This window comes from Salvelinus namaycush, chromosome 8, assembly GCF_016432855.1.
Source record: "Salvelinus namaycush isolate Seneca chromosome 8, SaNama_1.0, whole genome shotgun sequence".
Lineage (NCBI taxonomy): Eukaryota > Metazoa > Chordata > Actinopteri > Salmoniformes > Salmonidae > Salvelinus > Salvelinus namaycush.
Genome location: NC_052314.1, coordinates 15,024,643 through 15,048,034, shown reverse-complemented (window position 1 = coordinate 15,048,034; position 23,392 = coordinate 15,024,643). Strand labels below are relative to the sequence as shown.

The window sequence follows — 23,392 nt, the reverse complement described above, 5'->3', positions numbered from 1 at the left end:
ACACACACACACACACACACACACACACACACACACACACACACACACACACACACACACACACACACACACACACACACACACGTCAACCAGCTCATCTTGCAGCCGCTGCAACTGTCACTGGCAAAGATGTGACGAAAGCCTGCAATTTTAAACACATCTAAATATTCTGTATACGGATGGCTGCAGGCTTCGGGGGGGTTTCATCACCTGTTCTCTGTGCCACATTGTTAGCCGACTCCAATTCTTCATGAATCATAGTCATTTCTGAATAAATGCTTAGTTATCTGATAAATGAATGCACCGTCCCATATGAAAGTAATGTTACTTCCCTCTGTCTCATTCATAATATTCCGTCAGAATAAGCTCTAGGCAGGAATCATTACTGTAACTGCTCAATGAGGTGCTGGCTTGTTTTGATTGAAATCCTACTGAGTGTACTTCCTTACTGCAGCTGTCTGTGGAGAAAACCCTCTGACAATGCTTTGTTACCACCCGATGTGCTTTAATGAAGAGCATGAGCTCCTACATACACAGAGAGAGTGAGAGAGCAAGAGAGAGGGAGTCTGAATCTACTGAGGTAAAGTCTGGTTCTGATTAGGCATTAGTGGAAGGAAAGGCACATCTTTCTCAGTTTAGAGTCCACATCATGCTCCTACAATAGCACAAGAATAAACACTGCAAATCCATTCTATAAGACACACACGTGCAAGTTCACAAAGAACTTTTACATGCTATTCACATCCTGCTCTTGTTCACTTAGCTAAATGCTCCCTCAAATACAAAACAGGTACAGGGGATGCGTGTGTAATGCATTCCTACAGGAAAGTGAGGTGCAATGTCTAAACCTGATGGTATGCGAAACCTGGGGAGTTGCTGTTTTGACACTTTTACATTTGCATTCATTATCCACTTCCAGAAATGGCTATGAAGGTTACAGTACATCAGACAGAGACTTTAGACCTGCTCGACTTTGGGTGGGCATACGAAACTATGTCAGGGTATTCCTCCTATCTTGAATATTGTATCAATATTCTGGGTGTGGCCTAGGACTACAGAGGGGTCAGGGTTCACTCCTGTAATCTGTGAAATCACATCCGCTGCTTGAAATGTGTCAGAGTATGTCTCACACAGGAGGAGTTTGGGATTATTACCATTGATTCATACCAACAACCCCAGCACCACTGTATAATAATGAGTCATAGCGACATGGTGTAAAGATAAGGCCTAGTAGTAAAAATAGACCAATATGTCCATGTAAATCTGTCATTTCCAGTATATTTCACCGTGACACAATGTGACTTCCCTGTGGAGGTGTTGTAATTAGGCAGATATACACTCTATTACACACATAGTAGCAGTCAATGAAGTCTCTCTTTCAGTTGCCTGACAGCAGGTTAATATTTACTCCCAGCCATGCACGCAGGTTGTTGATGTGAGGGACTTGTGTCCAGAGAGCTTTCCACACAACGCCTCTCCTCCCTTCACAGACAGCTGAGGCAAGGCGGGTGGGTCCCTCAGGCCGGGCCCCAGACTGCTGTAAGTAGGAAAGGGTGGGGAGGCGAAGGACCAGATTTACGTGACTGTAGGGGCGCGTGACATCCAAACCTTGCCCTATTTTATGGTTGCTTGTTGCTTCCTTTAATGATGCAATGCAGGAATATCTGTCTAAAGGGTGGGCAAGCTAGCTAACAATCGGCAGGTGTGCCGACTACGCATTCTTAAATGATATTGCTTTCTTCCTTTTACCATTTCTTACTCACATCCAGGACCCTGTGAATGCAGGTCAAATTTGTACACCTTTAAACTCCACTCAGCCATTACCTGATTTCAATAATGCCAAGTTGTGCCTCTTTTTCCTTAAAATATTTTTTTGCTATCTCCTCTTCTCTTCCAGGGCCAACAGCTCTTTCCAAGACGATGATGTGAGACTCTTTATTCGAAAAGGTCAAAATAAAACCATTAAAACTCTGACAGTTGGCCTGAGGGAGGGCCTGCCCTCGTCTTCCACCTCGTAGAGCCTCGCAGAGCCTCGCAGAGCCTCGCAGCGCCGGGGTTGAGTCCATGTCTCCCTCTACGTCTTATGGAGCGGACTGATTTAAGCCGAGAACTGAGTGCTGGTGACAATATTTCCTTTGGCAGATGATGATTCAAAACATACTGTATGGTGCTGCTGCCTGAATAAGACTGGCTGACTGGCAGTTCCCAGCTGATCTAATGAATACTTACTTTACGCCTTTCACAAAAACCCCTCTAATAACAACAGTGCTAATGACCTCTCATTGAGGAAAACGCTGAGCTCTACTCCCCTCTAAAAAGTAACAGTCCGTGTAAAACACTGCAATGCCCACTGTAATGTATTGTAGGTCATTAAAATGATGTATAAGCAGGGAAAATCATTTAGGGAGCATGGTTTGGACTCTATTAGCTAGAGTATATTAGTCAAGGTAGCCAGCAGACAGAGCTGAATAACATCAGACAAGAGCTGAATAAACATCAGACCGATATTAATAACGTCAGACGGAGCTGAATAAAGTCAGACGGAGCTGAATAACGTCAGACTGAGCTGAATAACGTCAGACAGAGCTGAATAACATCAGACGGAGCTGAATAACGTCAGACTGAGCTGAATAACGTCAGACTGAGCTGAATAACATGAGACTGAGCTGAATAACGTCAGACTGAGCTGAATAACGTCAGACTGAGCTGAATAACGTCAGACTGAGCTGAATAACGTCAGACGGAGCTGAATAACATGAGACTGAGCTGAATAACATCAGACTGAGCTGAATTACGTCAGACTGAGCTGAATAACATGAGACTGAGCTGAATAACGTCAGACTGAGCTGAATAACGTCAGACGGAGCTGAATAACATCAGACTGAGCTGAATAACGTCAGACTGAGCTGAATAATGTCAGAATGAGCTGAATAACGTCATGGGGAGCTGAATAACGTCAGACTGAGCTGAATAACGTCAGACTGAGCTGAATAACATCAGACTGAGCTGAATAACGTCAGACAGAGCTGAATAACGTCATGGGGAGCTGAATAACGTCAGACTGAGCTGAATAACGTCATGGGGAGCTGAATAACGTCATGGGGAGCTGAATAACGTCATGGGGAGCTGAATAACGTCAGACTGAGCTGAATAACGTCAGACGGAGCTGAATAACGTCAAACTGAGCTGAATAACGTCAGACTGAGCTGAATAACGTCAGACGGAGCTGAATAACGTCAGACTGAGCTGAATAACGTCAGACTGAGCTGAATAATGTCAAACTGAGCTGAATAACGTCAGACAGAGCTGAATAACATCAGACTGAGCTGAATAACGTCAGACTGAGCTGAATAACGTCAAACTGAGCTGAATAACGTCAAACTGAGCTGAATAACGTCAGACAGAGCTGAATAACATCAGACTGAGCTGAATAACGTCAGACTGAGCTGAATAACGTCAGACTGAACTGAATAACGTCATGGGGACCTGAATAACGTCAGACTGAGCTGAATAACGTCAGACTGAGCTGAATAACGTCAGACTGAGCTGAATAACATCAGACTGAGCTGAATAACGTCAGACTGAGCTGAATAACATCAGACGGAGCTGAATAACGTCAGACTGAGCTGAATAACGTCAGACGGAGCTGAATAACGTCAGACAGAACTGAATAACGTCAGGGGGAGCTGATTAAAGTCAGGGGGAGCTGAATAACGTCAGCGGGAGCTGAATAACGTCAGACGGAGCTGAATAACATAAGACGGAGCTGAATAACGTCAGACAGAGCTGAATAACGTCAGGGGGAGCTGATTAAAGTCAGGGGGAGCTGAATAACGTCAGACAGAGCTGAATAACATCAGACTGAGCTGAATAGCGTCAGGGGGAGCTGAATAACATCAGACAGAGCTGAATAACGTCAGACAGAGCTGAATAACGTCAGACAGAGCTGAATAACATGAGACTGAGCTGAATAAGGTCAGGGGGAGCTGAATAACGTCAGACGGAGCTGAATAACGTCAGGGGGAGCTGAATAACGTCAGACGGAGCTGAATAGCGTCAAGGGGAACAGGTTTTTTCTGGCATCAAGAACACGATTACTTGTTTCGCTGTATCTTTCATTTGTAGGCTGTCAAACGCTGTAATTGTTTCAGTTCTCCGCAATGAACTCTCTCCAGGGTCTATAATGTGTGAAGCTCTTATTCCCCTTGTCATTAAAACAGCCATTCAAATGGACACCCTCTTAACATCATTTACTCAAGTCTTTAGAAGAGGGTTCCTTATTGGCAATGAGATCGTCTCCTTTTTGTACTCTTTCAAATCCACAGGATGTACAAATGGTAGGATGTAAAAAGGAGTTTGCTCTTGGAGCCAAAGTCAGACTCAATAAACCCAGTGATGAACTCAGTACGTAACAGAAAGGAGCTCAGGCCAGACTGCGGTTGTTAGCTGCTAATTGCCCAAAAAGCCTGGCCATTCATGATATCAAACTCCGGTGTTAGAAGCCAGTGAAGTTAGACTAATTAGTGGCACTGCCACACGTTTCCCGCAACATTCCCAGGGTGTGTGTGTGTGTGTGTGTACAGTTTTTTTGTTGCTTTTTGCCTCCCAATACCAGGAACCGCTGGCAAGAGATCGATTTTTATAGTTTCCCACTCGGACCAGGGCCGCTGTCCTTATTCGGAAGGATTAAAGCGGCAGGATTCGTGGGATTTTCCCCTCCTGTTGGCACCATGATTTTCTACGAAGCCCCTTAGACTCTTTGGAGGAAACCTTGCACAAGGTCTAATGAGCAATGGGAAAGACTCCAGCTCTCCTACCTTTTAAATGTCCACCACAATACTAAGCAGAGCACACACCGGCCCTCTCACACCCTCATTAACATGTGTGAACTCCCTATTCAAAACAGCCTGTCCTTACTTTAGCCAGGTGCTTCCCTCTTTAGCTTTTTCTCCATGCTTTTGATCCAGTCACACATCTAAGTCCGTCTGACTTCTCTTAGCGTTAATGGTGAGTCATGAGGAGAAGTTAGACAGAATATTTTAGACAGAATAGAACTTTCTCACGCCTTCAGAAGGGCTAACTAAATACCCAGAGCATAGTGTAATGTCTACCAAGTCAATGTTTATGGCCAAAGTAAGGAAATACAAACATGTTATACAATACATTTGGGAAATAGGGAAATAAACAAGTCATTCAGTCAATGTTTGGGATTCCTGCCTTGGTTCAGTATCAGGAACATCGTCAATTAGGAAAAATGATCCCAATTAAAAACTCAGGTGTCCACACTACCTTCATGTTTACACCAATGATAGGTCAGTTTTACTGCCCTCTCTCTCTCAAGACCCCTTGACTGTTCCACATTTTCTTATGTTTCAGCCTTATTCTAAAATAGATTTTTTTTTTTAAAGCTAATCTATTTACACACAATACCCCATAATGACAAAGCAAAAACAGGTTTTTAGATTTCTTTTGCAAATGTATAGAAAAAAAACTATGAAATATCACATCTACATAAGTGTTCAGGCCCTTTAATCAGTACTTTGTTGAAGCACCTTTGGCAGCGATTACAGCCTTGAGTCTTCTTGGGTATGATGCTACAAGCTTGGCACACCTGGATTTGGGGAGTTTCTCCCATTCTTCTCTGCAGATCCTCTCAAGCTCTCAGGTTGGATGGGGACCATCGCTGCACAGCTATTTTCAGGTCTCTCCAGAGATGTTCGATCGGGTTCAAGTCCAGGCTGGCTGGGCCACTCAAGGACATGCAGAGACTTGTCCCAAAGCCACTCCTATGTTGTCTTGGCTGTGTGCTTGGGGTCGTTGTCCTGTTGGAATGTGAGTCTTCGCCCCCAGTCTGAGGTCCTGAGCACTATGGAACAAGTTTTCATCAAGGATCTCTCTGTGCTTTGCTCCGTTCATCTTTCCCTCAATCCTGACTAGTCTCCCAGTCCCTGCCACTGAAAAACATCCCCACAGCACGATGCTGCTACCACCATGCTTCATTGTAGGGATGGTATTGCCAGGTGATGAGCGATGCCTGGTTTCCTCCAGACGTGACACTTGGCATTCAGGCCAACGAGTTCAATCTTGGTTTCATCAGACCTGAGAATCTTGTGACCATTGAGTTCTTGGTCATTGTCAACTGTGGGACCTTATAAAGACAGGTGTGTGCCTTTCCAAGTCATGTCCAATCAATTGAATTTACCACAGGTGGACTCCAATCAAGTTGTAGAAACATCTCAAGGATGATCATTGGAAACAGGATGCACCTGAGCTCAATTTCGAGTCTCATAGCAAAGTGTCTGAATACTTATGTAAATAAGGTATTCCTGTTTTTTATGTTTAATAAATTTGCTAACATTTCTGAAAACCTGTTTTTGCTTTGTCATTATGGGGTATTGTGTGTAGATTGATGAGAAAAAAATGTAATTTAATACATTTTAGAATAAGGCTGCAACATAACAACATGTGGAAAAAGATTCTCTGAATGGACTGTGTACATATATATTTTTTTCAATATATATTTTTCTCTCTTTCTCTTTCTATTTCTTTCTCTCTCTCTTTCTATTCATCTGTCTCTCTCCCTCTCCCTCTTTCTCTCTTGCTCTCTCTCTCTTTCTAAAAAGGAGATCACTATCTTATAGCTACAATTAACAGAAATAAACTGGCATTTTAGAGACTAAACATAAAAGATTTTTAAGGTCTTACAAGCAGCAATATACAGTGGGGCAAAAAAGTATTTAGTCAGCCACCAATTGTGCAAGTTCTCCCACTTAAAAAGATGAGAGAGGCCTGTAAGTTTCATCATAGGTACACTTCAACTATGACAGACAAAATGAGAAAAAAAAATCCAGAAAATCACATTGTAGGATTTTTAATGAATTTATTTGCAAATTATGGTGGAAAATAAGTATTTGGTCACCTACAAACAAGCAAGATTTCTGGCTCTCACAGACCTGTAACTTCTTCTTTAAGAGGCTCCTCTGTCCTCCACTCGTTACCTGTATTAATGGCACCTGTTTGAACTTGTTATCAGTATAAAAGACACCTGTCCACAACCTCAAACAGTCACACTCCAAACTCCACTATGGCCAAGACCAAAGAGCTGTCAAAGGACACAAAATTGTAGACCTGCACCAGGCTGGGAAGACTGAATCTGCAATAGGTAAGCAGCTTGGTTTGAAGAAATCAACTGTGGGAGCAATTATTAGGAAATGGAAGACATACAAGACCACTGATAATCTCCCTCGATCTGGGGCTCCACGCAAGATCTCACCCCGTGGGGTCAAAATGATCACAAGAACGGTGAGCAAAAATCCCAGAACCACACGGGGGGACCTAGTGAATGACCTGCAGAGAGCTGGGACCAAAGTAACAAAGCCTACCATCAGTAACACACTACGCCGCCAGGGACTCAAATCCTGCAGTGCCAGACGTGTCCCCCTGCTTAAGCTAGTACATGTCCAGGCCCGTCTGAAGTTTGATAGAGAGCATTTGGATGATCCAGAAGAAGATTGGGAGAATGTCATATGGTGAAACCAAAATATATATGATGCATATGATGAAACCAAAATATAACTTTTTTTGGTAAAAATTCAACTCGTCGTGTTTGGAGGACAAAGAATGCTGAGTTGCATCCAAAGAACACCATACCTACTGTGAAGCATGGGGGTGGAAACATCATGCTTTGGGGCTGTTTTTCTGCAAAGGGACCAGGACGACTGATCCGTGTAAAGGAAAGAATGAATGGGGCCATGTATCGTGAGATTTTGAGTGAAAACCTCCTTCCATCAGCAAGGGCATTGAAGATGAAACGTGGCTGGGTCTTTCAGCATGACAATGATCCCAAACACACCGCCCGGGCAACGAAGGAGTGGCTTCGTAAGAAGCGTTTCAAGGTCCTGGAGTGGCCTAGCCAGTCTCCAGATCTCAACCCCATAGAAAATCTTTGGAGGGAGTTGAAAGTCCGTGTTGCCCAGCAACAGCCCCAAAACATCACTGCTCTAGAGGAGATCTGCATGGAGGAATGGGCCAAAATACCAGCAACAGTGTGTGAAAACCTTGTGAAGACTTACAGAAAATGTTTGACCTCTGTCATTGCCAACAAAGGGTATATAACAAAGTATTGAGATAAACTTTTGTTATTGACCAAATACTTATTTTCCACCATAATTTGCAAATAAATTCATTAAAAATCCTACAATGTGATTTTCTGGATTTTTTTTTCTCATTTTGTCTGTCATAGTTGAAGTGTACCTATGATGAAAATTACAGGCCTCTCTCATCTTTTTAAGTGGGAGAACTTGTACAATTGGTGGCTGACTAAATACTTTTTTGCCCCACTGTAGATGCATGCACAAAAATGTATCCTGTCTATTCAAATGTGCCCAATTCAGGTTCAACCCAGTCCTTCTCTGGTCGGTGAGTGACAGTTTCCCCTCTCTCAAAAGGGTTTAAATCATTTCCACATCATATTCTGAAGGGGTGGAAGATTTTCTTCCCTTGGGCCCAGTCCAAGTCAAATACTCATGAACTCATTGCAAAGGAATAGTCTTACATCAAACAGTGAGATGTTGCTAAGCTCAAGGGAAATGTGGTAAACAGGACACACGTCCTCCCAGTGAAAATGGCACAGATGAAGAAAGATAAAACAGCAAATTGGCAAATAGCGAAGCAGGCATCTTTTAATGTAAGTGACTTCTCTGATTATACTTGTCGCTGGGCCTTATTTCCTCAGGTTGAACGCGGTGTCATAGCCTGGAGGTCGCTCAACGGTTTGATGCTTTTAGCCACACCCTTCATTTCAACAGTGGGTCCTTTTCAAGTGAGATGTGAAAATGTCTCATACACTGGCATACTTGCCAACTATATTTCATAGGGAACTGACCTGAGAAAAAAGGGAAAAGTAAGAAAACAAGGTTAGCCAAGCATAATCATCCAATATGTATTTTGAACTGGACTAAGGCTGTCCGAGGGACATCAAACATTGTGTTGGGATTTTATTGGTCCCTAACAGCGTTCTCCCTATTCAGTGATTGGCTGCTGTGGTTTATCGTGTGGAAGATGGTCCAGCCTCGACAGCTGTTGTGCTCTGCTTAATTAGTAAGATTTGACCCATGACCTGGGACAGGATATGATGAGTAATGACTTTTAGAGCTTTTGTAAACACTTTGATTTGTTTGGCCCTTCGATCATTGTACCTCCACCATTTGCTAAAAAGAAAAACATGTTGAACCCCAATCAGTCAAAAAATAAATCTCTCTCCTCTTATTATTATTTCAACACGCAACTTTAGTGCTTTGGTGACATGGTAGTTTGCAATCATATGAAGGTCTACTTTGCCAGTGTGGTTTTTGCAAGCTTTCCACCATTGGCTCGGTTTGGCAGGCACTTTATCATGGCTGATGGGTATCTAGATCATTTGTTTTATAAATACTGTGCTGTGGCCTGTGGGGATTAGGTCTGGCTGCGACAATAACAAGTTTCAGGAATTGATACATGACCTGTGTGCTCAAAAGCATCAGGACAGAACAGGATGCTACTGTATCAGACAGAACTGCACCTTTGAAATTATAAAAAAAAATGCAATTGATATCCACAAATCATGTCCAGACCAGTACAAGTGTTACATTTCAATATATACCACAGATCATTCAGTCATTCAGCGTAATATTCCACTGCGGGACTCCAAGAACATCACTGTAGAGGGGCGGTATCATATTGTATCTCGACATAAATATGAGAACACAAATCACAGTATCTATCCGGGTATAATACACAGTTGAATTATTGGAAATTATATCCCAACCATTTTGATTTTGGACTATCACTCCCTTGCTCACCCTTTGCTCTCAGACTGTGCTCCCTGTTCTCTTTAACCTCACTTTCTCTCTCTCTCTCTCTCTCTCTCTCTCTCTCTCTCTCTCTCTCTCTCTCTCTCTCTCTCTCTCTTTCTCTCTCTTTCTCTCTCTCTCTCTCTCTTTCTAAACTTAGAAAGATGTGCCTTTCCTTCCACTAATGCCCAATCAGAACCAGACTTTACCTCAGTAGATTCAGATCTCTCTCTCTCTCTCTACCTTCCATCTCTCTGAGGCCCAGCCTCTTCCTTCAGCTGTTCCATACTCTGGTCCACTGGGACTGATACAATATTTTCCAACCTCAATTAGCAGAGGGCCCGTTGACTAATTCCAACTGTTTTTACACCTGAGAGGTTGGGAGCAGGGGCTGGAAAAACTGAGTGAGGCGAGGGTGTAGCAGGGCAGTCGGGGCAATGTATCCGTGTTGACAGACCGCAACACAGAGAACAAGGAGGGTCCTCGCACTGGACAGCATTCAGGGCCCTGCTGAGCTGTGCTTCCCCACTCACACCAGCAACATTAAAACATGTGGGAAGGAGCAAGGGGTCTGCTGCGGGTGAGAGGTGTGTGTGTGTGTGTGTGTGTGTGTGTGTGTGTGTGTGTGTGTGTGTGTGTGTGTGTGTGTGTGTGTGTGTGTGTGTGTGTGTGTGTGTGTGTGTGTGTGTGTGTGTGTGCGCGTGCGTATGCGTATGCGTGTGTGTGTGTGTGTGTGTGTGGACATGTTTAACTATTCTTGTGGGGACCAGAAGGCCCCACAATAATACTAAACAAACAAACATTTCACCAACTGGGGATGTTTTGTTGGTCCCCACAAGGTCAAATACTATTTCTAGGGGGTTTAGGGTTAAGGTTAGAATTAGTGTTTGGGTTAGAATTACATTAAGTGTTAGGGTTAGGAGCAAGGGTTAGTTTTAGGGTTAGGTTTATGGTTAGGAGCTAGGTTTAGTGTTAAGGTTAGATTTTTGGGTTACAGTTAGGGTTAGGGTTAAGATTAGGGTTAGGGTAAGAGTACGGGTTAGGGTTAGGTTTAGGGTTAGGGAAAATAGGATTTTGAATGGGACTGAATTGTGTCCCCACAAGGTTAGCTGTACAAGACTGTGTGTGTGTGTGTGTGTTTATGTGTGTGTGTGTGTGTGTGCTAATGTGTGATGTGTTCACAGAATTTGGTTACATTACATCTATGTTTGGATAATAAAGTAGTTGCTGTTTCTTTATGTTTTATTAGACACTTGAGACATTTTTGTCAACTCAACACAAACATCTACTGTGCCAGCCAAGCCACTTAAAACTCCACACAAACATCTACTGTGCCAGCCAAGCCACTTAAAACTCAACACAAACATCTACTGTGCCAGCCAAGCCACTTAAAACTCAACACAAACATCTACTGTGCCAGCCAAGCCACTTAAAACTCCACACAAACATCTACTGTGCCAGCCAAGCCACTTAAAACTCAACACAAACATCTACTGTGCCAGCCAAGCCACTTAAAACTCAACACAAACATCTACTGTGCCAGCCAAGCCACTTAAAACTCAACACAAACATCTCCTGTGCCAGCCAAGCCACTTAAAACTCCACACAAACATCTACTGTGCCAGCCAAGCCACTTAAAACTCAACACAAACATCTACTGTGCCAGCCAAGCCACTTAAAACTCAACACAAACATCTACTGTGCCAGCCAAGCCACTTAAAACTCAACACAAACATCTACTGTGCCAGCCAAGCCACTTAAAACTCAACACAAACATCTACTGTGCCAGCCAAGCCACTTAAAACTCAACACAAATATCTACTGTGCCAGCCAAGCCACTTAAAACTCAACACAAACATCTACTGTGCCAGCCAAGCCACTTAAAACTCAACACAAACATCTACTGTGCCAGCCAAGCCACTTAAAACTCAACACAAATATCTACTGTGCCAGCCAAGCCACTTAAAACGCAACACAAACATCTACTGTGCCAGCCAAGCCACTTAAAACTCCACCCAAACATCTACTGTGCCAGCCAAGCCACTTAAAACTCAACACAAACATCTACTGTGCCAGCCAAGCCACTTAAAACTCAACACAAACATCTACTGTGCCAGCCAAGCCACTTAAAACTCAACACAAACATCTACTGTGCCAGCCAAGCCACTTAAAACTCAACACAAACATATACTGTGCCAGCCAAGCCACTTAAAACTCGACACAAACATCTACTGTGCCAGCCAAGCCACTTAAAACTCAACACAAACATCTACTGTGCCACCCAAGCCACTTAAAACTCCATCCAAACATCTACTGTGCCAACCAAGCCACTTAAAACTCAACACAAACATCTACTGTGCCAGCCAAGCCACTTACAACTCAACACAAACATCTACTGTGCCAGCCAAGCCACTTACAACTCAACACAAACATCTACTGTGCCAGCCAAGCCACTTAAAACTCCACCCAAACATCTACTGTGCCAACCAAGCCACTTAAAACTGAACACAAAGATATACTGTGCCAGCCAAGCCACATAAAACTCAACACAAACATCTACTTTGCCAGCCAAGCCACTTAAAACTCAACACAAACATCTACTGTGCCAGCCAAGCCACCTAAAACTCAACACAAACATCTACTGTGCCAGCAAAGCCACTTAAAACTCAACCCAAACATCTACTGTGCCAGCCAAGCCACTTAAAACTCAACACAAACATCTACTGTGCCAGCCAAGCCACTGTGCCAGCCAAGCCATATGTGCTCTCTTTTCACAGAGACAGTCATACTGAGGCTGCAGTCTTGTATCTGTGTCAATAGAAGCTCATTAAAAATGCAGAGCTTCCGCCCAGTCGTCCCTCTCTAATCTAAAGCATAGTGACCATATCAATATCAAGGAATTCTCTAGGTGCAATGACCTGTGGTAACACAGAACCCAAACTGGACCTCAGAATAGACCAGGCCATATCGTCTCATTGTGAGGTATGACCACATCACGACCATAAGGTCCATTTCACTAATTTCAAGGCCGAATGACCACTGGTTTGGCAGGGTGCAGCTTTAGGGGTGCAGGCAGGTACACACCCTCACTGTGCTGTAGTGTTCATAGAGAACCATTCTTTCCAGGGCAGGAAATGAGAGGATGGTGGTTAAAGAGTATGAGAGCATTGCATTTGGGGGCTGCACATTTTCATGGGGAACCACTCTTTACAACTGACTAAGCACTTCTGACAAGACCACGGAAAGACACAAATCTCCCAATCCAGATGCATCCATTTTGCTGTTTCCAGCATGAAAAAGCTTCATGTAGCTGCAGTCCTCTTAAGAACTTCCATTGCGATGCCAATTCCTGCTTTCCGCTCCTGCTCCAATCTGATTTTAAAGTGTCAAACATAAGCACGACCTGAGAGAGTAACGTTTTATGATTATGTCTGACATCTAAACCACCTACATGAAAATTAGAATCCCCATTTGAGGGACAACAAACACCAGCACAATTTGGAATTGTGATAATTCAAGTCAATGTGAATGGATGTCGTGTGTGTGAGGTATAAAACTGTCTGCCAGACGAGAAGTATAGTAGCCCCGGCAGGTTAACAAATGTCACCGACTGTTAAAAGGCTGTACACAGTGGCAGACTGACTGGGCAGTCCTTGCTGTTACCTCGGTAGCATGGAAAAACCCTGATTCAGCCACTTGTGTAAAAAGACATTAACGACTAAATACATAAATATAACCGTCAAAGGCATAAACCTCTCAAGGCTGTCCAGTGGCCACTGGGAGGTCAGTTCATGACCAGAGACAACTCGTCTGTCCTGGTCAACAGTCTGAAAGACACCATTGATGGAGATTGTGGAGTGAGTGACACCTATGCCCAGTGCACTGCCCTCCTCTCAAGTGTCCTTATGACTAACATCAGATACAGTGCAATCTAATCTGGGGAATCTTACCATACTGAGATGATATAATAGCAGCTGTTGAAAGAGCTGATCTGTTCAAGGCATTTTTTGGAAGATCATTGATTGATAGGTGTGTGTGTAAGAAGATTTTACACTTTGCATGGGTATGTAGAAATTCTCTGAGTGTCTGCAGTAAATTATACAGTGCTGGCGAGCCCAATGCACCTGCTGTACGTGGAAGTGAAGCCAGCTCTCTGGTCTAGTCTGAAGTTTTCACACATACGTGATCTTTGTTAGCGGTTGATTCTGGGTCTGTACTTAACAGTTTATATCACAGAGGCTCCAAATTATCCTGACAATTCCACTAACGAGCGCTCAACAAAATCGGTGAGAACACTGTGAGAAATAGAAAATTGCTGCCCCTTGAACCAGAGGACTTTCAACACAGTTTTGACAAGTTAATCCTCTGTGATATTGAATCTTTTTCCCAAGCCCAGTTTGCATGACCAACTGATGCATAATGTCTTTCTTCAAGTCTGCCTTGCTGTAAACACAGTGCCGGGTTTCCCATGAGGTGTGTTAATCCACACTGGGTATTCCCAGTTTACCTAGCAACGCCTCCCGCTCCAAACACAACATAAATAGGAGTGACAGGCTGATACAAACCAGTGAAACCCCTATGAACCACTATAAAAGTAGCAAGATAAGAGAGTTCACACCACCATAAAATATAATATAGTGTCATAGGCATCCCGCCACTCCTCCATCACATAGGAGAGATAGAGAGGGGAGATAGTGCCAGCTTACTCACTTTCAGCGTAGTTTTTCCGTCTGGTGCCGTCCACCTTGCCCGTTTTGTCGATACAGAGAAAGAACTTGTTGGCGGAGTAGAGCCGCCTTAGTCGGACATCGCCCTCTAGGTGATTGTAACTGCGTGTGTGCCGCTCAAGTGTCCATGAGCAGTTAATGCCCCTCGCCAGTACTTGGAGGGGCTCATGCCCTACCCCAGGTGGGCAGCCCCCCAGAGCCGTGCCAGCCACCAGGAGCAGGGTGAGGCACAGCAGGCTGAGGGAGGCAGCACTGGGTAGGGGCGGAAGCCCGGCGTGGGCAGTGCCAATGGCAGCAAGGTCAGGACCGAGTCCGGCGAAGGGTGGCATCCATCTGCACATGGTGGATCAGACTCCCAAGGTGCACCTTGCACAGGCAGGCATGCTGGCTGGCTGGAGACCCAGGCTGTGTGGTCCAGTCGAGTGGTCTCTCTCTCTCTGAAGGTGGAAAGGGGGGGTGATCAAGCAGGCAGCAGACCCTGTCACTGAGGACCAGTCAGCAGAGCAGAGAGGAACCTGGGCTTCTAACCAGCCCTCTGTCACAGATAACTTTGTCTCTTTACTTGTCTGTCTGATGATAAACTCCTATTTCTCTCTCAGCCTCTATTTACTCACTCTGTCCCTAAAATGATTAATTTTGTAATTCCATTGCCAAAAGTCATCTGTTATTTTCTGTTGTTTTCCTTGTTCTGTTCCTTTTGGCTTGTGTCCTTCTTTCCAGCTGCAGAGTCAATCAGTGTCCTGTCCTGCGATGTGTGCACCTTGCGATGCTCCTCTCTCCAGCTGGACTGGAATACAGTGCTTGTCTGGCTGAGAATGACTTGAGTGAGGGAGAGTGAGTGACTGTGTGTAAGTGTGTGTAAAAGTGCAATAGGGAGAGCGAGTCACAGAGAGAGTGTGTGTGTGTAGAGAGAGAAGAGAGAGAGAAACAGAGAGGGAGACAGAGGGAGAGAGTGTGTGTGTATGTCTGTGCATATGTGAGTGAGGGAGGCAGAGTGAGGGGGAGGTAGAGTGAGAGACAGAGTGAGGAGGTGGGAGAGTGAGAGAGACAGTGTGTGTATGAGGAAGAGGCAACAGCTACTGAGTGTGAGAGGCAGTCAGTGAGTGAGAGAGGCAGTCAGTGAGTGAGAGAGGCTGTCGGTGAGTGAGAGAGGCAGTCAGTGAGTGAGAGGCAGTCGGTGAGTGAGAGAGGCAGTCGGTGAGTGAGAGAGGCAGTCGGTGAGTGAGAGAGGCAGTCAGTGAGTGAGAGAGTAAGTGAGGGAGGCAGTCAGTGAGTGTGTGTCTGGTCTGTCTGCCTGTATGAAGCAGTGAAGCAGTAAATGACTGTCTCCACTCTCTCCTGTGCAGTCCGTCCCTTCTCCTGTGTGGAATGGGAGGCTTGGGCTTGTCCTGCATTTTATCCTGGGCAGGGCTTGCATCTGGGGAGTTGAAAGGAGAGGGGTGGGGCCACAATCATTGATAACTATTTGAAATTAACGAGAGAGGCTTTGCACAATCTCTCTTTTATAATTTCTTAATGTAGCCTTTGTCTCCTAATAGTGGTTCCTAGAAAGCCATTAGCCGGCTACCTGTAGGTTTTATTGCTCCATGGAAAGAGTCAACTGGAAAGGGTTAAGTCAAACTCCTTTGTTGTCCCAGCGCTTGAAGATGATGAGGATCCTAGGTCAGCAGTGAGAAGGTAAATTGACATGGAAGGGGCCCTTTTGTGACACCTGTGACTGGACTATTTGTAGACATATGGGACAGATTAAAGGGGGCTTTAGTTTGTCGGAAACAACGGCAGAGGAGTCTTTCTGATCACCTGTGTTAATATTTCCTTGAGGTGGTTTCTGATGTTCACCTCTGATTTGTGAGACCAGGGTGGTAATGGTGAACACCTTTTTAACAACTTCACACTCTGTCTGTCTGTTGTCACAATCAGGCTGTAAATCAGGACTGAGTCATTGCGTTCAAAGAAATGAACATGTCACCTTAGGGCCGGCTCTAGCTTTTGGGGACCCTAAGCAAGATTTGGTTGCGTGGAGCCCCCACCTCGCAGGCAAACAATTTGGGTTTTAAAGTTAATTTCCTGCAATTCTACACATTTTGCAATGGGAAGTAGAGAAAATATTATCTTGCAATTTATAACACATTTCATGCAATTCTACTTCTTTTGCCATGGGACAGAGAGATACAAATTACAGTTTAACAGCTTATTTCCTGCAATTCTACACATTTTGCCATTGGGTGGAAACAACATTCTGCAGATTTAAAGCTAATTTCTTGCAATTCTACACATTTTGCCATTACTTATGCCATGTTAATGATATCTGAGTGGGAGTGACTAACGAAATCAATGGGGGCCCCCTTGAGGTCAGAGCCCCTGGGCCCGTGCCCTGTGAGCATGTTGGTATACGGCTATGATTACAACAAGTTTAGATAGCTGGCAAGACTAACTTACCAATCTAAAAATAGTTAGCTGACATGGCTAATTGAGTGACTGTCAGTGACTGACATAACAAGAGAAAAACTGCTGATGCACAACCACATTTCGAACTTGCACCTTGTGTATTCTACTAGTCTAACTGTCAACAGTAAGTTGACTTCCTAAAATAATATAAATATATCTGTATATACAGTCGTGGCCAAAAGTTTTGAGAATGACACAAATATTAATTTTCACAAAGTCTGCTGCCTCAGTTTGTATGATGGTAATTTGCATATACTCCAGAATGTTATGAAGAGTGATCAGATGAATTGCAATTAATTGCAAAGTCCCTCTTTGCCATGCAAATGAACTGAATCCCCAAAAAACATTTCCACTGCATTTCAGCCCTGCCACAAAAGGACCAGCTCACATCATGTCAGTGATTCTCTCGTTAACACAGGTGTGAGTGTTGATGAGGACAAGGCTGGAGATCACTCTGTCATGCTGATTGAGTTTGAATAACAGACTGGAAGCTTCAAAAGGAGGGTGGTGCTTGGAATCATTGTTCTTCCTCTGTCAAATATGGTTACCTGCAAGGAAACACGTGCCGTCATCATTGCTTTACACAAAAAGGGCTTCACAGGCAAGGATATTGCTGCCAGTAAGATTGCACCTTATCGGATCATCAAGAAATTCAAGGAGAACGGTTCAATTGGTGTGAAGAAGGCTTCAGGACGCCCAAGAAAGTTCAGTAAGCGCCAGGACCGTCTCCTAAAGTTGATTCAGCTGCGGGATCGGGGCACCATCAGTACAGAGCTTGCTCAGGAATGGCAGCAGGCAGGTGTGAGTGCATCTGCAAAATACTTTTGGAGGATGGCCTGGTGTCAAGAAGGGCAGCAACATCAGGGACAGACTGATATTCTGCAAAAGGTACAGGGATTGAACTGCTGAGGACTGGGGTAAAGTCATTTTCTCTGATGAATCCCCTTTCCGATTGTTTGGGGCATCCGGACAAAAACTTGTCCGGAGAAGACAAGGCGAGCGCTACCATCAGTCCTGTGTCATGCCAACAGTAAAGCATCCTGAGACCATTCATGTGTGGGGTTGCTTTTCAGCCAAGGGATTGGGCTCACTCACAATTTTGCCTAAGAACACAGCCATGAATAAAGAATGGTACCAACACATCCTCCGAGAGCAACTTCTCCCAACCATCCAGGAACAGTTTGGTGATGAACAATGCCTTTTCCAGCATGATGGAGCACCTTTCCAAAAGTCAAAAGTGAAAACTAAGTGGCTCGGGGAACAAAACATCGATATTTTGGGTCCATGGCCAGGAAACTACCCAGACCTTAATCCCATTAAGAACTTGTGGTCAATTCTCAAGAGGCGGGTGGACAAACAAAAACCCACAAATTCTGACAAACTCCAAGCATTTATTATGCAAGAATGGGCTGCCATCAGTCAGGATGTGGCCCAGAAGTAAATTGACAGCATGCCAGGGAGGATTACAGAGGTCTTGAAAAAGAAGGGCCAACACTGCAAATATTGACTCTTTGCATCAACTTCATGTAATTGTCAATAAAAGCCTTTAACACTTATGAAATGCTTGTAATTATACTTCAGTATTCCATAGTAACATCTGACTAAAATATCTAAAGACTCTGAAGCAGCAAACTTTGTGAAAATGTATATTTGTGTCATTCTCAAAACTTTTGGCCACGACTGTACACTGAGTGTACACAACATTAGGAACTCTTTACATGACATAGACTGACCAGGTGAATTCAGGTGAAAGCTGTGATCCCTTACTGATGTCACCTGTTAAATCCACTTCAATTGGTGTAGCTGAAGAAGAGGACAGGGTCGGGGGCCCTAAGCAACTGCTTATTCCTGGGGCCGGCACTACTGATACCTAATGTATTCCATTCAATATTTGTCAAAACTGTCCATATACTGTCCTGTCCTCACTCCTTCAGTGTATTCCTGATGGTATTTGAAGGGTGGCTCAAGTTCACTGCATGCTAGTCATTAATAATGAAATGAGGACAAAACTGTAATGTGTTGACCTTTTTTACACAAAAGTAAAACCAAATGAAATATTCCCTATCATCTGATTGTACCAGCCGAGGGTGCTAGGAGCATCCGCTGTGAGAGCAGCCGCAGCACTCCACAGCACATGTTCTAAAGTGAGTCTATCCAGTTAGTGCAGCACTTACTTCCTTTTAATAGGGTCCCGGTTTCAATGATGTGTACCGCCCCGGGGCGACCACGGTGTCCAGGGGTGGAAGTGTGTTTGAGGGGTGCGTGCACAGAGAGGACAACAGTGACTTCACACTCTTTCGCTTGTTAACTGGTCCCAGAAGCTTGGCTGTCCCTCTACCCTCCCTCTCCCATCATAAAAGACCAGTCAGACAGAGGCCAGCTGCCCTCTCTCTCCCCCACAGCTCCCAACCCCCCTAACCCCTGGCAGCCATTCCTGTCTACCTGCTTGTTCTGGCCATTAGATACTGTGGAGTTCCTCAAAACTTCTCTCTATTTATCTGCATGGGCCCCAGGAAAAGAGGCATTTCACCCGCAATTAAACCACTCTGCAGCGTCTCTTGACTTCCAGTAGGTTTATTCCTTCTTCCTTCAAACTCTCCTCATTTCCGCCCTGTGGAGTTCATTGGAGTGACTGTCTGTTTGTTGTTGCCTGCCTGTGCTGTTGCCAGGCTGGAGGAGCCTGGGCTGGGAGAGCACAGCACACATTGGAGATGTGGTTTTTGTTAGCATTGTATAAAACTGTTTCCCCATCTTCAAAAAAATGTAAACAGTTAGCAGGACAGCTGAGTGTTCGTAGACTTGTCTGTGTAATTGTTATAGGGTACTCCAGCCTTCTCCATCAGCATTGTAATGGAAAACAATATTCTTCAATGTCCTCTGCAGTGCTAGAAGACCTTCTATCACAGCTGGCTTTGCTTATGCCTGCTCAAAAATGTGTGTATCTAAATACAAATATGCAAATCTAATTGTAATCAGTGAAGCTTATACATCTACCTTCAGGTGTGGCTGGTAGACTTTGCATCATGCTGTGGGAGTGTAGGCCGACATACCTTTACATAAAACAAATGCTAAAATAACTGGGGTAAGGGATTTTCTTTGGATTCTATTTGATTCTAATGCATCTTTAAGCTAATTTATATGATAACTCTTAAATTTCCACTTCATTCGTATGCCAGCTGCTTGGTCATCCCTATTTTCCCTTCATGGAGAGTGAACTCTTTCATGCGGCCTGCACCCCCAGGAAGCTCCAGTTGCCCCTCCTCTCTGAAAATTACCCAGAATTAAAATCATACAATCATGCTATGTACTGTATAACTTCTTACTTAAAAGTTAGTCTGCCCGGAGGTCAAGATCAAAGTTTATATCCGCATCTGAATGTCAGATGTGGCAGTAGATTGCTTTGTGGTGTCCTGGGTCCAAGCGAGACACACGCTCATGTATTGCTGTCTGTGGCTTGACTATAGACCTACAGTATCCTTAGCTATTGAAGTTGGATACATTATTGAATAGGTAGAATATGAATGACCCTAAATAGAGCTGTCTGGATATTTCCAGGAGGATATGGTGCTTGAAAGAATGTTGTATTGTTCAATTATTTTATCATATTTAACCAGAACCCTGTATATTTATCACTGTGCTTTATTCTCAGTTACCAGTGCAAGACATACTAGAATGACACATGCAGTATAGCATTAAATACAGTACGCTTACATGACATAATCCAAGTCCATTCAAGACTTTAGTCAATGTGATGATCATTAAGAACAAAGCACATTAATACCCTATCCTAAAATACGAGGCAAACGCTAAACTCAGAGATCAGTAACAGGTGGGGGGCCCTCTGGTGTGACGCAGCTCTCTCTCCAAATGAGAAAGGGCTGACTTTTTGGTAGTTTGAGCCCCCCCCACCCTCTCTCCTCTCCCCTGCAGAAGGCTTTCAGTCAGCTCCCACGTTGCGTCTCCCGGCCAGGGTGCGCCCTGAGCAGAGAAAGCTCTTCAGCCCGGGCACCAGAGGAGGATGTTCACAAGCAAAGGAACCTAATCTTTCCCAGCAGGGATCCAAGCGGCTCTGTAAGTGTATGAATGGAGATAATATCTCTGTAATGAGTCCTGTTTGTACCCTCAAAGTCTTCAAAAAGGCCTGAAACTCGACCTCCCTCTTAGCACTGACAATCCCTCAGTAATAGATCCTATTATTAATTGTTTTCTCTCTCTTGCTAACTCCACTGACTCACTCCCTGTTTCTGTACTCTTTCTCTCTCTCCCTCTCTCTCTCCCTGATCTCCTTTCAGTTGATCACCCCTGACCTCTTGCTTTTTAAGCATATGATCATTCTGCTCTTTTGTTATTTATCCAAATATTAAAAGACAGATTTACATTTGTAGTATATAAGTCTCTTCACATTGCTCTAGTTAGCATCTTTTTGTAGGCCTACCAGATTTAGGGAAATGTACGAAATTCACAAAAGGGAAATACTGTTAAAATACAATGCCATGCCAATACATTATTACAACTTCTATGTTTATGCAATTAGTCTGTCGTCACTTGTCGACTTCCTGCCAGTTTGGACCAATGCAGGTGTTCTTGATATCTCTGTGCTGCACACCGTGGGTGACTGTGTAAACATCCGGGACTCATTCAGGAACTGACCAGAACACCACCATCACTGTGCCCTGGCCTAGTCAGAGCACGTTTCATTTGCATATCCTGCTTCATGACTATTGTCTATTGTCGGTGGCCTGGAGATAAGTGGGGCACGTATCTGATGGACTTTACTGTTCTGAGAGATCCAGATGGCGGGAGCAGATCCCGAGCGATACCACAAACTGCGGCTTTTTTAAGGAAAAAAAAGAGACATGCCAGGTGTGATTAAGTAGCCATGATTTTGCGCGTCAGTGATTCCAAAGCAGATAATCAGAACACTGATAAAGTGAGAGACAGAGATAGCAGTATGTAGACGTGGTTACTGTAAAGACCTCTGCTGGCTCAGCATTTTACAACCCCTCAGAGGGTTTGGACTAGAACCAAAAGGATGTTTTGAGTCTAGCATTAAATACAGTGATGGAAATAACTAAGCATCACAAAGGCAAACTGCTACAGTACATGTGGCTCTGTAGTCAGAGCCATTATTCCATTAAGTAGCACTTGTAAATACCAGCATGAAAAATCATTACAATATTTTCTTAGATGACTCCATCATTCAAGTCGTCTTAATGTACCTTCCCTCTCTGTGTGAGAAACCCTGTGAGAGTGGTATGAGTCAGTCAGAATGGTCAATATGTTTGTATTAATTCCCTGTTGACACTCATACTTTAAATATTTGCTCAATCTGTGTGGCAAACAACGAATCAAATAAAGTTCTGTCATTAAAACATTATTTATGGCAGTGTTGGCAAATAATCATGCAGGACCAGAGGTTAGGTAGAAATACTGATGTAATGTGACCGACAAAAACATAATTCCTACTGTATGTGGCTATGCATATACGGTACATATACTGTCCAGTACACACAATCATTTCCTAAATATGTTTTCTTGACCATTTCAACATGATGACTAATATCTGACATGTCCAAGAACAACTCCTCTAGGATGTCATGCAGTTGGACAGCCGAAAGCATGCAGCTGTCTCTTAAAACACTAGCTTCTTTCCACAGGGGGAATGTCACATGATCCATCTGAGAGGCACACACATATATGCTCAAAGCATTTACCAACACAAGTCTTTCACAAAGCACCTCCGTCAAGTCTTCTTGGCCAGGTGAACTTTCAAAACAGCGTCCATCTGTAAAACAAAAAGGGAGCCCCTACAGAGGTGTGCAAAGAATCCATATGATCAAAGTCTGTGAGAATGGCAGCCTTGTCCTGGCCTGGCTATTATCAGGGCCATGAATGGCTGTCTTCTCCCCTTTTGTTGGCTCAGGCATTGACAGTCACTCACCCGGCAATGACTGTCACCAGCGCAAAGAGCCAGCCGCCAACAGAGGCCGACCACATCAAACGAGCCTGTCGAGGGGCCCTGCTCGTGAACCATAGCAACAAACACCTCCTGATCCTCACCTACATCTCAGCAGCAGACACCAACCGCTGTGACTGGGATCCCAGCCACCACCTCCATTGAGAAAATATATACTGCCTGGACCTCATTTCCCAGCCTGACCTCTCAAGTAGTACTTATGTTAACTTCCAGCGCCTCACACAAAAGGCTGTACAAGTCTTTAGGAATGCTTTAGAGGTGACAAGCGGAATCTGACACTTGTTAGGTCAAACAGCATGCATGCTATTAGAACGATGTAGAATTTATGTTCTGCATTACTTAAATGTAGGATACAATGAAAAGGGCCTATGAAAAAAGATACCATTCAGTTTCATTTTAATTGTATTGTA

General features: G+C 44.1%; 1 protein-coding gene across 1 annotated transcript in view; it reads right to left on the bottom strand.

The window, feature by feature from the left end:
- LOC120052032 (fibroblast growth factor 10-like) overlaps positions 1-14,898 on the bottom strand; it is a 33,621-nt gene extending 18,723 nt beyond the window's left edge. Inside the window, exon 1 of the mRNA XM_038998898.1 lies at positions 14,541-14,898. Coding sequence (XP_038854826.1) covers positions 14,541-14,898 — 358 coding nt within the window. The remainder of the gene's footprint in view (positions 1-14,540) is intronic.
- Positions 14,899-23,392: the final 8,494 nt, after the last annotated feature.